Consider the following 13,515-nt stretch of genomic DNA (forward strand, 5'->3'; position numbering starts at 1 on the left):
GGTATTAAAGAGGGCACGTACTGCGCGGAGCACTGGGTGTTATACGCCAACAATGAATCATGGAACACTACATCAAGAACTAATGATGTAATGTATGATGACTAACATAATAAAATCAAATTTAAAAAATACATTAAATAAAAAAAAAAAAAAAAGAAAAATAGGTTGCTCTGGCCACATCGGGCTGCATCCCCATGAGCCCCAGGCGGCAACCTGTCAGATCTGGTTTACCAGCACCTTCAAGGCACCTTACTGTCCCCCTGTGTCTGGAGCTCCAGCTTCAAACTCATGATGGGTTCTGCGGCGAAACATGAATTTTCACACTATGTGGGATGCGCAGGATTATAAATAGCCTGCCATTTGTTCAGGTCAGGATTTGCACCAAAGGCATTTTCTGGAGACCTGTAGGCGTTGTTTGGGTTTGGGAATTGCTGGTGAGTGTACTGTGTTAGCACTTCCCCTTTGCAGGACTCGGCAGAGCCAGAACTTGGCCCAGGCTGGCTGGCCCCAGGCTCACTCACAGACCCTGCTGGGACCCGCGAACATCTGCCTTTGCAGCCGCCATGTGCTGGGATGGCAGCGGGGTCCCAGCGAGGAGCTGGGATGCCACTGATAGGAGCAGTGATGGTGAACATTTATGGCACTCTTACCTCGTGCAAACCCCGGGGCAAGCCCTCTGAGCGGGAGACCCCACCCCCGACAGCCTTACTGAAGGGGGCTGCTATCACCCTGATTCCCAGATCAGGAATCGGAAGGACTTAGCCCAGGTTGGAAGTCAGATTTTCCATATTTTCCATAAACAAGGGGTCACTCTTAATAGTCCACAAACGTCTCCTCAATTCACAGCGAGCACCACATGTCGGACTGCCTTTTGGGGGCATTCTGGATTTGTCTTCCTTTCGTCCTCTGATGAGAGGCTGAGTTGAAAGGTCAGAAACCCCCTTTATCTGAAATGATACTAATCAGTGGAGTGCTGTCTACCCCGCGTCTGTATCAAGGCTCTAGGGGAACAAAGATCACAAAGGCCCCAGATCTGTTTCTCAGTGGAGAACCAGATGAAGTGGCTGGTTTTTGATCAGGAGCCTTTTTATGTGCAAGACACGCAGAGGGTCACACCGAGCTTATGTCAGGAGAAGCCCAGGGACTGGTGCCCGCAGAAGGAACAGCAGATTCGGGCCTCTAATCCCACTCACGGGGCCTGCGCCGACCCGTGGATGTGAGCTGATCGCGGGCAGAATGGCTGTCACAGTCTACATCGTGATCGTTCTCTCGCTGGTGGCCTGCTGTGTCCAACTGAATTTGCCCGAATTTCCACTGCATCTCCACTGGGACAGTGACAAGCCCTCCGTTTTGTTCAGAGCATCACATATCCCAAAGTTTTTTCCACCCATGGCCCACGCTCATTCTCATTTTCAGATCAGCAAACTGAGGTTCAGAGAGGCCGAGCGACTTGCCCAAGTTCACACAGCTTGCTGATGGTAGAGTCAGGACAAGAAACCCCATCACCACCGCATCACGGCAATCTACCACTGGGAGAACCTGGAGCCTGCTCATCCCGGGGTACAGACAGGGGAAACTGAGGCCAAGGAGGGAAAGGCTCACCCTGGATGTCTCCATGGGTGTCTGTGGTGGCACAGGACGCTTTTTGCTTCTGCCAGTCACCACCAATTTCTTATCCTGTTCCCACCACATCTGTCGCAGCTGTGCCCCAACGGCAAAGGGAGTTTCAGGGTTCCCGTGGGAACAGGACGTGATGCTGATGATGGTAGTATCTATGGAGGAAGTGATCTGGGGCTATAATCCTTCACCTGCAACTCAGGACCCCAAACTGTAAGTCTTTTCTAGTGCACTTGGCAGGAGGGTGTTTGCAGCCTTTATGGGTCTCTCTTAGGGTGTGAATTCATGTTTCACTGAATGGGAATGCGTTCGATTCGGGGGTGTTGCCCAAGACCTCGTTAGCAGGTGATGAGCACACAGCACATATGCAGTATGACCCACAATCTGGAAAATTCCGAATTCCCAAACGCGTCTGGCCCAAGGTTGGGGATAAGGATGTGTGGACCTGGAAAGGTGTGGGGGACCGTTCCTTTCGAGGGCACTCATCACACTTCCTCTTCTACTCTGCCCCTCTGCCTGGATCGTCCTGCCCAGGCCCACACTGTGTACTCCCTCACTTCCTACAAGCATTTGCCCAAACATTATCCACTCATGAGACCCACTGCACCCTCCTTGGGGTAAGCACAGTGCCCAGCACTCCCAACCCCCCAGCCCCACCCCACTCATGAGCTCCCAGCACCCATGCCATCACTGTCTGTCTCCCCATCACACCCCGATTCTTATGTTGGATCTGTCAGGGTGGGGATTTCGATGGTTCAGTTGTGTCCCCAGCACTTCGAATAGTGGCCAGCACATAGAAGGTGCTCAATAAACGCTTGCTGTCTGAATGAGTGAATGAACCAGATTCACGATTGCATTGTCCTTGAAGGTGGGCGTGGTGGTCAGCCCCATCTTATAGATGGGAAGCCTGAGGTTCTGAGACGTGTTCCTATCATTTGTGAGGGGCTCGACAGAAATCAAAGCCCAATCTGCGCGACTCCAAAGCCCCACAGGCCTTCACGCACCTGCGTGCACAGACAACACATATGCACACAAGGACACACACCGCGTGTGCACGCACAGCATGCACGCGTGTGCACACACAGCATGCACACGTGTGCTCGCACATGTCCCCACATGCAGGCACACACACACGCACGCAGGGGCTAGGTGTTCAATCAGTTTCATCAGGTGGAATCCTTTCATCAGGTTGAAATCCCTCCTTGGCTCTGCGGGGAAGTGTTGGAACTGGACAGAGTGACCAGAGGGGCCAGTGCCAGCACTGGAGCCCCCGGGGTTCCTCTATTCCCCACTGGGGGTGGGGAGCTTGGGCTGCTGGGCGCTGAATTCTTTGCGCCCAGAGCCAGCAAGGCGACAGTGGACCGGGCAAGCCTGCTTGAAGCTAGAGCCCCCGGGCCACCCCCCTGTCTCCTGTGGATGCCCAGCCCCTCTCGCTCCTGTCCCGCCTGTTGCGTTTGTCCTTGCCAACCCCTATGGGACACTTCCCCCTCTGCTCTGCCTGGCTGGCTCCTTCCTGCGTCCGTGTCTCCGAGGAGATGCCACCGCCTCAGAGAGGCCCTCCCCTTGGACTGGGCCCGCTCCTCAGGGACCGTGGCCACTGAGTCACAGCTGCTGTTGTGTTCTGCATCGCACTCACCACAACATTTAGGAATTTGTAACTATTTTGGGTGCTCCCTGCACAAGCGGAAGGACTCCCGTCTTGTTTACTGCTGGATCCCCAGTGCCTGACACAGTGCTGGACGCACAGCAGATGGCCCACAAATATTTGTAGGTGGATGAATGAAGGCAGGAATCGCCCGGGTCAGAGGACTGGGGAAGAGAAGGAGCGAGGGCCAGGCTGGCGTCTGGCGAGACTTTCCACCACGTCCCGAGCTCACTTGCTCCCTGCCGACTCCGACCCTGGTGATGATGATGGTAGTAATTACTAGGACCATCCATGCTTACTGAGCACTTACTACACTTGAACTGACATTCCTCTGCAGAGCTCCATAATCGATTCGTTTAATCCTTACAAATCTCTATACGAGACACAGACTCTTATTATTCCCGTTCTGCAGAGGAGGAAACTGAGGCTTATAGTATGGTCCAAGGTCACCCAACTGGCAAGTGGCAGATCAGAATCCAAACGGCAGCGCCCATGACTTTGCCATGGCCCCAGTGCTGGCTTCTGCCATCCCGGTGGCCGGGCCTGACCCTCAGGGCTGTCTCCAAACCCTGCTCCCCGAGCAGGTGAGCCCCAGGCAGGTTGGGGCTAAAGGCAGTGACAGAGGGGACCAGCTGTGACTACCACCCCAGGCATGCCGTGGGCATCTTCGTGCCCCAAAGTTCCCCTAGTCACAACCTTGGTGGCCAGCCAGGAGACACAGCCTCCCCAGGGCTCTGGTGGCCAGGTGTCTCTTCCCGGAATGGCTCAAAGGGTGTGCGTGCTGTTGGCCCCCAGCCCCAGCCCTGGCCCTCGGCGTCCCCTGCCCTCAGCTTCCCCTGCCCTTGCTGGGGCATGTCTGACAAGGTAGTTGTGACCTGCGGCCCTTTTCCTACTTGTGGGAGTGGCTTTGGTGTGTCTGTACTCTGAGGGTAACTCTCCTCCATGAGAGCAGGAGTGCGGGTCCTGGGTCCCTGCTGCTTACTAGCTGCCGTGCCCTGGGCTTTGCTTCTTGGCTTTTCTGGAACTCCGGTTTCCCGACTATAAAATGGGGCGCTGGGGCCCGCCCCCCTCCTAGGCTGTTCTGCAGCTTACAGAAGAAAATGGCTTCAAAGGTATTTTGTAAGCGGTGACCCATTGAACAATGGGAATGCTTATTATCTGCCAGTTCACACAAACACACACACCGGAAAGCATGAGCTCCTGGGGTTCCAGATGGTTCCCATACTCCCGGGGAAGGTGCTGTCTCCCAGTCTCCCTGACTCCCGGCTCTGCTGGCCTCGGGGAGCTGCCTGATCCTGCCAGAAGCCTGGCCCCATGATATGGGCTTCAGATGGGAGGCCCAGAGAGCAGGACCCCATTCCCATCCCCTGGCCAGCCTCCCTGCCCCGGTGGCATCAAGGACCCCATCCTAGGAACCCCCAGGGCCAAGGAGGCCACAGCAGCTCCTCAGGAGGGTCTCATCTCTAGGCCTCTGCCCTGGGGACGGGAGGCATTTTGTATGTCTTTGCGGTTCATGTGAGAAGGGCGGTGTGAACATGCGAGCACCTGGGCCATCATCACATGCACGGGCAGAAGGTAAACCTACAATTGGAGACGTGTCTGGCCCATGAACACACACACACACACACACACACACACACACACTTCTCATACACACCAACACACACTTACCTCCTAACACACACATTCACACCTACTCAAACTACTCACACTACACACCAGCCTGTCTAGGAGGGACTGAGGCTCCCTGATCAGGCAGCCAACGGCCCCCGGTCCTTGGCCTCCAAACCGGGAAGACGAAACACCCGCCCTGTTCCCACCTGGCCTGCAGTCGAGCATCTCTCTTGCCCCGCAGTATCCTCCAAACCCTTGAGAAGTGGTCAGACCTCACCCAGTTCACCCCCTGCATTTCATAAATATTTATGGGCCAGCTTCCATCAACTCCCTCCCAGCAAACAGGAGGCCCCAGGCTCACCCGCCTCTAATCTGACCCCCAGCCAGCTTCTCAGAGGCCCCAGGTTGCTTCCACACTGGCCCCTCCCCTGGGCCTGCAGTGAGAACAGACCCAGTGTGTGCTCACACCTTGGCTGGCCGGCCTGGCTGGGGCACCTCCGGGAGAGTCAGGAGGACTTGGGACTAAGGGAGCCTTTGGCACATGCTCAGCTGTGTTCTCAGCGGCAGCCCCCACCCTGCCATGGCCCACTGTGCTCAGAGCATCATCAGGACTGCCCAGGAGACTGTGGGTGCCCTGTGCCTGGGCGCATCTAGGTGAAGGCCAGACACTCAAGGTGTGTGTGTGTTGGGGGGGCTGTAGAGGAGGCTCACACTGGATGGGGGCTGAGAGTCTGATTTCCTGTGGGTCCCACCTGAACGGGGGCAGGAAGACCCCTGCAGTGCAAGAACGAAGCAGAGCTGGGACAGGTGGTAAAGGGATGGGGGGACAAGCAGGGCGGCCCCCAACCCTCCGTGATGCTCCAGAGAGGGTACATGCGGGCCTGCATCAGACCAGGGCAAGAACTGGCACCCCCTCGCACCCCGAGTCCCAGTAGCCCCGTACGTGCCCCGGTACTCACCCAGCACCCCCAGCAGGTACAGGGCGGCCGGCGGCGGTCGCTGAAACCCCATGGGCATGGCCTCCTCTTGCCTCAGCCTTGGCAAGCTCGGCACCCGTGGGTGAAAGGTGTCTGGTCCTGGGTCTCCCTCTCAGGGAGGAGGGGGTGGGGCGGGCAGGCGCCGGCAGGGGTGGGGCGGGGGGGCAGGAGACAGCGTGGGGCCTGCGTCACCCGTGTTTGAAGTCGAACTGTCAACTTCCTCCCGGTAAAACCATCTGCCCCAGTTTGAATGGCGGCCCTGGCCTCTGCCAGCTTCCTGCCTGAGGTGCCCAGGGCTGGGGCAGTGCCCCCACCACACCACGCCGGGGCGGGGCTACGGCGTGGGGCAGCTCTGGGCCCGGTGGCTGGGAGGGAGGAGGCCTGGCCTCATTGAGGGCAGGCCTGAGGGGCCTGGGGGGCGGGGGTCTCACTGAAAGGGCGCTGAGCTGTGCTAGGAGGTGACAAGGGGACGTGGAGGCCACACCAGTTCTTGCCAAAGGCACAGTGGTGGAAAACCAGATGAAACCGTCTGTATCTCCTTCACGGGGATGAGGTGGGAATTTGAGGTGAAGCTCCACAGGTGGTATTTTACCATAGAGCGTGGACGAGGGCTCCTCCATGAATGCTGGGCCTGGGCGCACGTGTGTGTGTGCGTGTGCGTGTGCGTGTGTGTGGGATCTCCATGTCGTTCTGTGTGATTTCTACGTAGGTATGTATGATCTCCATGCAATGTTGCCCCCACAAGGGCTGGAATCAACCTCTGGCCTGTTGGGGAAGAGCAGGGTGGCTGGGTTTCAGCAAATTAGCTGGGGGGGGGGGTACCTAGCATGGGGGGAAGGGCTGCAGCCCCTGGGCCCCGGCCAGGTTCAGTCCCTCTGCTCTCCAGGACGGGGCAGACCCAGACCATGGGCTCCTTCGGGCTTCCTATAATCTGAGCCACGCCAGGAGACACGACATGGTTCAGAGACACATAGATGACTGTGAACAAGTATGAAGTGCGAAGTGAGCGTGAAGGCCTCCCAGCCACACCCTTCCAACCCCTTTCAGCGGCTCCAGCTCCTCGGCCCCTCCTTCCCTGGGCACCTGGCTCCCCAGATTCCCCGTGTCTCCGTGGTGAGGGGGGTTCCAGGTGCTTGCATCTGCTCACCAGAGGCAAGAATGGAGGCCGGATCAAAGACTGAGGACCCAGGACAGCCCTGACCACCTGTACAGGAGTAGGAGGGGCCTTTTTAGCATCAGCCAGCCCTCCAGGCCCTGCCCCCTGCCCTCACATCCCTCCCTCCTGTCCTGGGACTCTGGAAATCCCAGACTTTAAAAAAAAAATTTTTTTTTAGAGAGAGAGAGAGAGAGAGAGAGAGAGAGCACACATGTGCGAACAGGGGTGGGGAGGGGCAGAAGGAGGGAGAGAGAGAGAGAGAGAGAGAGAGAGAGAATCTTGAGCAGGCTCCACGCTCAGCATGGAGCCCAACTCTGAGATCATGACCTGAGCCAAAATCAAGAGTTGGATGCTTAACCTGAGTAAGCCACCCAGGCACCCCGAAATCCCAGACTTTTTATCCATTAATTCACTCATTCATTTATTCTTTTTTTTTTAATTTTTATTTATTTATTTGTCAGAGAGAGAGAGAGAGAACACAAGCAGGGGGAGCAGTAGTGGGAGAGGGAGAAGGAGGCTCCTCACCGAGCAAGGAGCCCAACGTGGGACTCGATCCCAGGACCCCGGGATCATGACCTGAGCCGAAGGCAGATGCTTAACGACTGAGCCACCCAGGCGTCCCTCATTCATTTATTCAACAGAATTTTGCCCCATGCTAACCTCCAGGGATGCAGAGATGAAGGGGACAGACATGGGCCCCGCTCTGCTTACACCCCGAGGACCCCTCTGGATAATTTTTCTCTTAAAGTCTCAGTGTTTAGCAAGCTTGTATCGGTCACACTAGCCCCACGTAGCAAGTGGCCTTTCACAGGCCCCGTTAACACTTGGTTTACAGAACTGCACTGTGAAAGGGAGAAGGCATTTTACTGAGCACCTCGGTGAGCCCGGGTGGGGCCTCTTTTATTTTTCCCAAGCATTGTGGGCGGGGGGTGGTTTCCCATGTCACAGGTGAGGGTACTGAGGCTCAGAAAGCAATGCACTTGGCCTCAAGAGACCAAAACTAAGATTTGAACGCTCATTCTTTACTCGCTCTTTAAAACCCTTGCCACTTCCCCCCTTCCCCAGCCCCCACAGACCCAAAGCAAAGAAAACAAACAGAAAATTTGGCTATTTATGTGATCACAGGCAAGGGCAGGCGGGGTTTCTAATCCTTTCTGTTTGTTTTTGGAAAACTGAAGGCAGCTCAGGGCCTGGGGGCTCGGTCAGGGCGCCTCCACCCAGGCCTTCCCCACTCCCCGCGCCTGGTGGGCTCCCTCCTCTCCCTCCTCGGGCCTCCTCGGCCTCATCCAGCCCTCCCTCCATGCCCACCCGCCTCGAGTTACCCCTCCCACCTCCAGGCTCGCTGTCCCCGCTGAGACCCCAGATCCCAGGCGGGAGTTTCCTGTTCTCATCACCACACTTTCCATGACACAAGAGGAAGTCAGCTGGGCTGGGGCTGGGTTTTCCAAGCAGCCCAGCGGCGTGGGGTCGAAGGAGGTGGGGGGCGGGGAGGGGGTGAGCGGCCCCCAGGACCTGGGCGGCAGTACCTCCGAGGCCTCCGCCAGAGAGGCGCCTGCCTGCGCTGCCCTGGGCCCACACCAGGTAACCCTGGGGTGTGCATGCATCTGTCAGCTGGTTAGTCAGCCGCCCTGGGCTCTGTGACTCCCCAGCGCCCCCAGAATTTGCCCTCTTGCCAATGCAAAGGGGCCACGGGGACGCAGGGGAGAGGGGGAGGAGCTGAGCCCTGGGAGGCAGGGAGGAGTGGCGGGAGGAGAGGAAATGTGACTGGTGCCTAGTAGGACCTCAGTGTTTGTCAAATGAATCTATGCGATGGTTGCCAAAGGCCTTGGGATGGCCTGGTGGCCGGAGGAGATGCCTCTGCTCCGTGATGAGTGGGAAGAGCTCTGCAAATATTCGTTAAATGGCTCAGTGGCCTCAATCTTTGAAAACCGTGGAGTGGGGGCCAACTGAGGGGAGAAGGCTTTGCAGAAGCACCCTGCCCCCCTCCGTATCAGGAAGTGCATCCCCGCCCCCCAGCTTTGCTCCCGCTCAATCAGATCATTGGGGGGGGGTGGGGGAGGAGGGAGAAAGTGGGACAAGGTAAGATTGGATTCTGGTTCTGGATGGACAGCTGAGGGGCGTGCAGGTGTGGTGGGGGGCTCTGGCCCAGGCAGTCCCAGCTCTGCCCCAGCTTGCCAGGTGGGTGCTCAGGGCCTCAGATATCTTGTCTGTAACATATGGGGATGGATGATCCTGAGGCCCGTTCTCTTATTCTAGGAACCCTCTGGGGTTGCCTCGGTTGGTTCCCTGTTCTGGGACCTGAAGGGTCTGACTCTTCCTCTTGTGGGACAGGATGTCAAGTGCTGGGCTTTCGGCGGAGGGCAGAGGGCAGAGGTTCGGAGGTTGTGTGGGTAGGGGTGTGCGGGCTCTGTGAGGTGGCTCGGGTGTGTGCCTTTCGCCCTGTCCCAGGGAGGTGGGGCTGCCCTCAAGGCCCTGTCCAGCCCGCAGGGACAGGTCAGGCTGCCTTCACCCCCAGTCTTTTTTTTTTTTTTTTGTCAGAGAGAGAGAGAGAGAGAGAGAGAGAGAGAGAGAGAGCGCATGCCTGTGTGTGCACAAGCAGGGGGAGCGGCAGAGGGAGAAGCAGGCTCCCCACTGAGCAGGGAGCCCGATGTGGGGCTCCATCCCAGGACCCCGGGATTGCGACCCTAGCTGAAGGCAGATGTTTAACCGCCCCCCCCTCCGGCCCCCATGTTTCCCAGCCCCTCCTGGGAGCCTGGTTTTGCTCTCAGTTAATACTGGCCTCACTTCCTGGTGGCGAAAACTTGGGGATAGGACTCAAGCAAGTTACCGAGACTCCTCATCCATAAATCGTGATGTTTTGAAGATGAAGCCAAAATAATCCGTGTAAAGAGCAAAACGCAATCCTGCCTCCTCATAAGGGTTCTGGGGACCTTGATTATATTGTGATGAACATTTCAGGGTGGGGAGTAGAAGGTTTGGGGATCTGGAAGCTGGCTTTTCCTTCTGACTAAATGGGTGACCTTGGGCAGGTTATTTTCCCTTTTGGAGACTTCCTTTATAAGATGGAGTAGGGAATGATCCCTGCATTGCAGGGGCTTCTGGAAGTTTCCATCATAACGACATGAAGGGTTTGTAAACCCTAGTGCACTCCCCGGAGTGTGAGGGCCGGTCAGCTGAGGCCTTGTCTACCCCAGCCAGCCCCAGGGCCTCTTATACTCCTCACTGGGGCTGTGTGCATGGAGGCCCAGCAGATGCCCTTGAATGAACTGACCTGCCCTTTCACCCCGACCCCCACCCCGCACCCCGGGACCTGCAGTAGGCCTCCCCAAGGTGGGTGTGTAAGAAACACGTCCCCAGCCCCTGGCCCCATGGGGGCTGTGAATCACATATCTCAAGGACTCAGCGTTCACGGTTTCTCTTCCGTTGCTTCTGTAAGTAAGATTGGACTTGTCACACCACGGGGCACGCGTTCAGATTGAGAAAATAAGGCCACCTAGTAGAGAGAGTAGGACAAGTGTTAACCAAGCTCATTTTTCAGATGAAGTAACTGAGGATCAGAGAGGCACGGCGAATTCCCCAAGGCACACAGCCAACTGGCAGCGAGGTTTGGCCTGGACCCCCAGGTCTCCTGGGCTGAGGGCCACCCTTCCCCGGCACAGCCTCTCAGGCATCTCGGGTTGGGACCTCCCCTGCCCTTTGGGGGACCCACTGTGTTACAGTAGAGACTGTGGGGACAAGGGGGTCGGCAGGCCAGCTGTGTGTCCTTGACCTCTGCTCTCAGAGCCTCCCTTCTGTGAGATGTGTGGAGCAGAACCTGCCCGGAGGCTTGTTGAGGACTGGCTGAGCGCATTCGCGGAAAAGGCACACAGTGGGTCGTTAGGGTAGTGGGTTTAGAGCACCGGACTCTCCAGCCCCAAGGGGCAGCGTTCAGCCTTCTGAAGTCCCTGGCAGCTGTTGGAAGCTCTCCTGTCTCTTTCATTCTCCAACCCAAGCCTTCTCTCCCCAGCATCGAGCGCCCACCACAAAGCGATTTCTTGGGCAGATGAAGGAATGAATGACGGGGAGGCTTTCAGCAAGGGCACAGGAGACAGTGACAAGCAAACCCCCAGCCCTGAGCTTCCAGTGTAGTGGGGACACGACCTGACTGGCAGCTGGGACAGAGCAGGGCTAGGCCTGAGGGAGCACGGAGGAGGAGATATGTCAAATCCAGCCCCTGGAAAAGTCAAGGAAGACTTCCTGGAGGAGGTGACATCCAGGCTGAGACCTGCAGGGTGAGTAGGAGTTTGCCAGTTTGGCAGAATAGCTGGACAAAATGTTTCTACATTAACAGAAAAACGGTTTTGCAGGATATTCATCAAAAAAATGATAACAGAGATTAATGGTTGGGGACAGGATTCGGTGGAGATGGGGGAAAGCCTGGGTTGGGCTTTCGTTTTTATTTTATGCACTTCTGTATTTTTAGCTATTTTCAAAGAATGTATATTATCATTTTATAACAAATTAAAAAAAATGTAAAAGGGATTTGCAGAAAAGTTGTTAAAGAACAAAGCCCCATGTGTGGTTATGTATCACATATCACATTTTAATATCATTTTCCATTTTCCTTAAGAATAAAAATAATGTGTGTTTATTGAGAAAAATCAAGTACAATAGACTATAAAGAAAAAATAAAACCACTGGAAATTTTACCATCCAATATGTCTACTGTTAATGTATTAGAGCATATATTTGTATTATTTTTTCTATTTATAATTATAATAATTATACTTTGTTTCAAGATTAGTATTATATATGAGATATTTTTATACATATAAAAGATGTATATATGTATATATTAAGATATATACACACAAAGATATATATAAATATATATACATGTACAAACATATATATTCATAAACTGTTTTTTCTCTTATAGTATATTTTGAGTGTTTTCTCATGTCATATACTTATATAACATGATTTTTTTTAAATGGTCTATAATAGCCAATATATAAAAGTCCTGATGCTTGTTTAACTAATCCCTATTAACTGGACATTTGTGTTTACTTTTTTTTTTACCATTAAAAAATAATTCTGTGATGAATATTTCTGTACAAGCATCTTTAAAAAATATCCTTACTTCCTTTAAGTAGAATTATTTGAATCAAAGATTATGGCCATTTTGCTTTATTTTATTTTATTTTTATTTAATTTTATTTAAATTCAATTAATTAACATATAGTATATTATTAGTTTCAGAGGCAGAGGTCAGTGATTCATCAGTTGCATATAACACCCAGTGCTCATTACAGCAGGTACCCTCTTTAATGCCCATCACCCACCCGCCTCCCCTCCAGCAACTTTGTTTTTTCCTAGAGTTAGGAGTCTCTTACGATTTGTCTTCCTTTCTGATTTCATCTTGTTTTAGTTTTCCCTCCCTTCGATTATGGCCATTTTAAGTACCAAAAGCCTTTGTAAAAAATTGAATTAGTGACCCCCCTCACCCTCAGCTGAGCTCTAGTAAATCTACATCCTCATTGGCTGCATTAATTAACAAGAGCCGTACCCACATAGCTAGACAAGCACTTTCAGATCAGGGTTTTCCTACTCTGCGAGTGGGTGCTCTGGGTACCTGCTGACAGTCAGTGAGGGAGGGGCCCAGGCACATCCCAGAGGGCAAATGTCAAATAATATTGGCACATTTTTGATGATTTCCTGAGTGTCCAGAGCTCTCCTACGATGACTTCTGTGTGTCTAGTGATCTGGGCCCATTGGTGGGAGGTTCGGAGGAGCTTGCTGTGTTGTAGAGATGAGGGGAGTAAAGCTCTGAGGGATGAGGGGTTAGGCCCAGGTGCAATAAGACTTGGCCTGCAGGAAGAGACAAGTCAACACAGGCCTCCAGAGAGAGAATGGCTCTGGCCTGGCACAGGGTGTGGGAGGGTACAGCCTAGTGTTCTCCATCCAGTCTGTACCCACATGGAGCCCTTACTTGGATGTGCATCCCAGCAGGTCCCAAAACTTCAGAATGGGTTCCATGTCCTGAGTTCTTTAAGCTCTGCTGACATTAGGGCCATGTTGAGTTGGCCCCATGAGATGGTCTGGAAGCAAGTATTTACTGATTCTGTGTGTGGTGATAATGATGATGATGGTGATGATGCTGGTGATGCTGGTGATGCTGGTGATGATGTTGGTGATGATGGTGATAATGGTAAAGATGGTGATGGTGTTGGTGATGTTGGTGATGATGGTGAAGATGTTGGTGATGATGGTGATAATGGTGAAGATGGTGATGGTGTTGGTGATGTTGGTGATGATGGTGAAGATGTTGGTGATGATGGTGATAATGGTGAAGATGGTGAAGATGTTGGTGATGATGGTGATATTGGTGATGATGTGGTGATGCTGGTGATGCTGGTGATGATGTTGATGATGATGTTGATGATGTTGGTGATGGTGATGATGTTGGTGATGATGATGGTGATGATGGTGAAGATGTTGGTGATGATGGTGATGGTGTTGGTGAT

At 53.9% G+C, this 13,515-nt stretch overlaps 1 protein-coding gene across 1 annotated transcript in view; it reads right to left on the reverse strand.

The window, feature by feature from the left end:
• CD5 (CD5 molecule) overlaps positions 1-5,971 on the reverse strand; it is a 21,194-nt gene extending 15,223 nt beyond the window's left edge. The window contains exon 1 of the mRNA XM_025878463.2: positions 5,836-5,971. Coding sequence (XP_025734248.1) covers positions 5,836-5,893 — 58 coding nt within the window. The 5' untranslated portion in view covers positions 5,894-5,971. The remainder of the gene's footprint in view (positions 1-5,835) is intronic.
• Positions 5,972-13,515: the final 7,544 nt, after the last annotated feature.

The sequence above is a fragment of the Callorhinus ursinus genome, unplaced genomic scaffold (genome assembly GCF_003265705.2).
Source record: "Callorhinus ursinus isolate GAN/ISIS: 27379988/994484 unplaced genomic scaffold, GSC_fseal_2.0 scaffold51, whole genome shotgun sequence".
Classification (NCBI taxonomy): domain Eukaryota; kingdom Metazoa; phylum Chordata; class Mammalia; order Carnivora; family Otariidae; genus Callorhinus; species Callorhinus ursinus.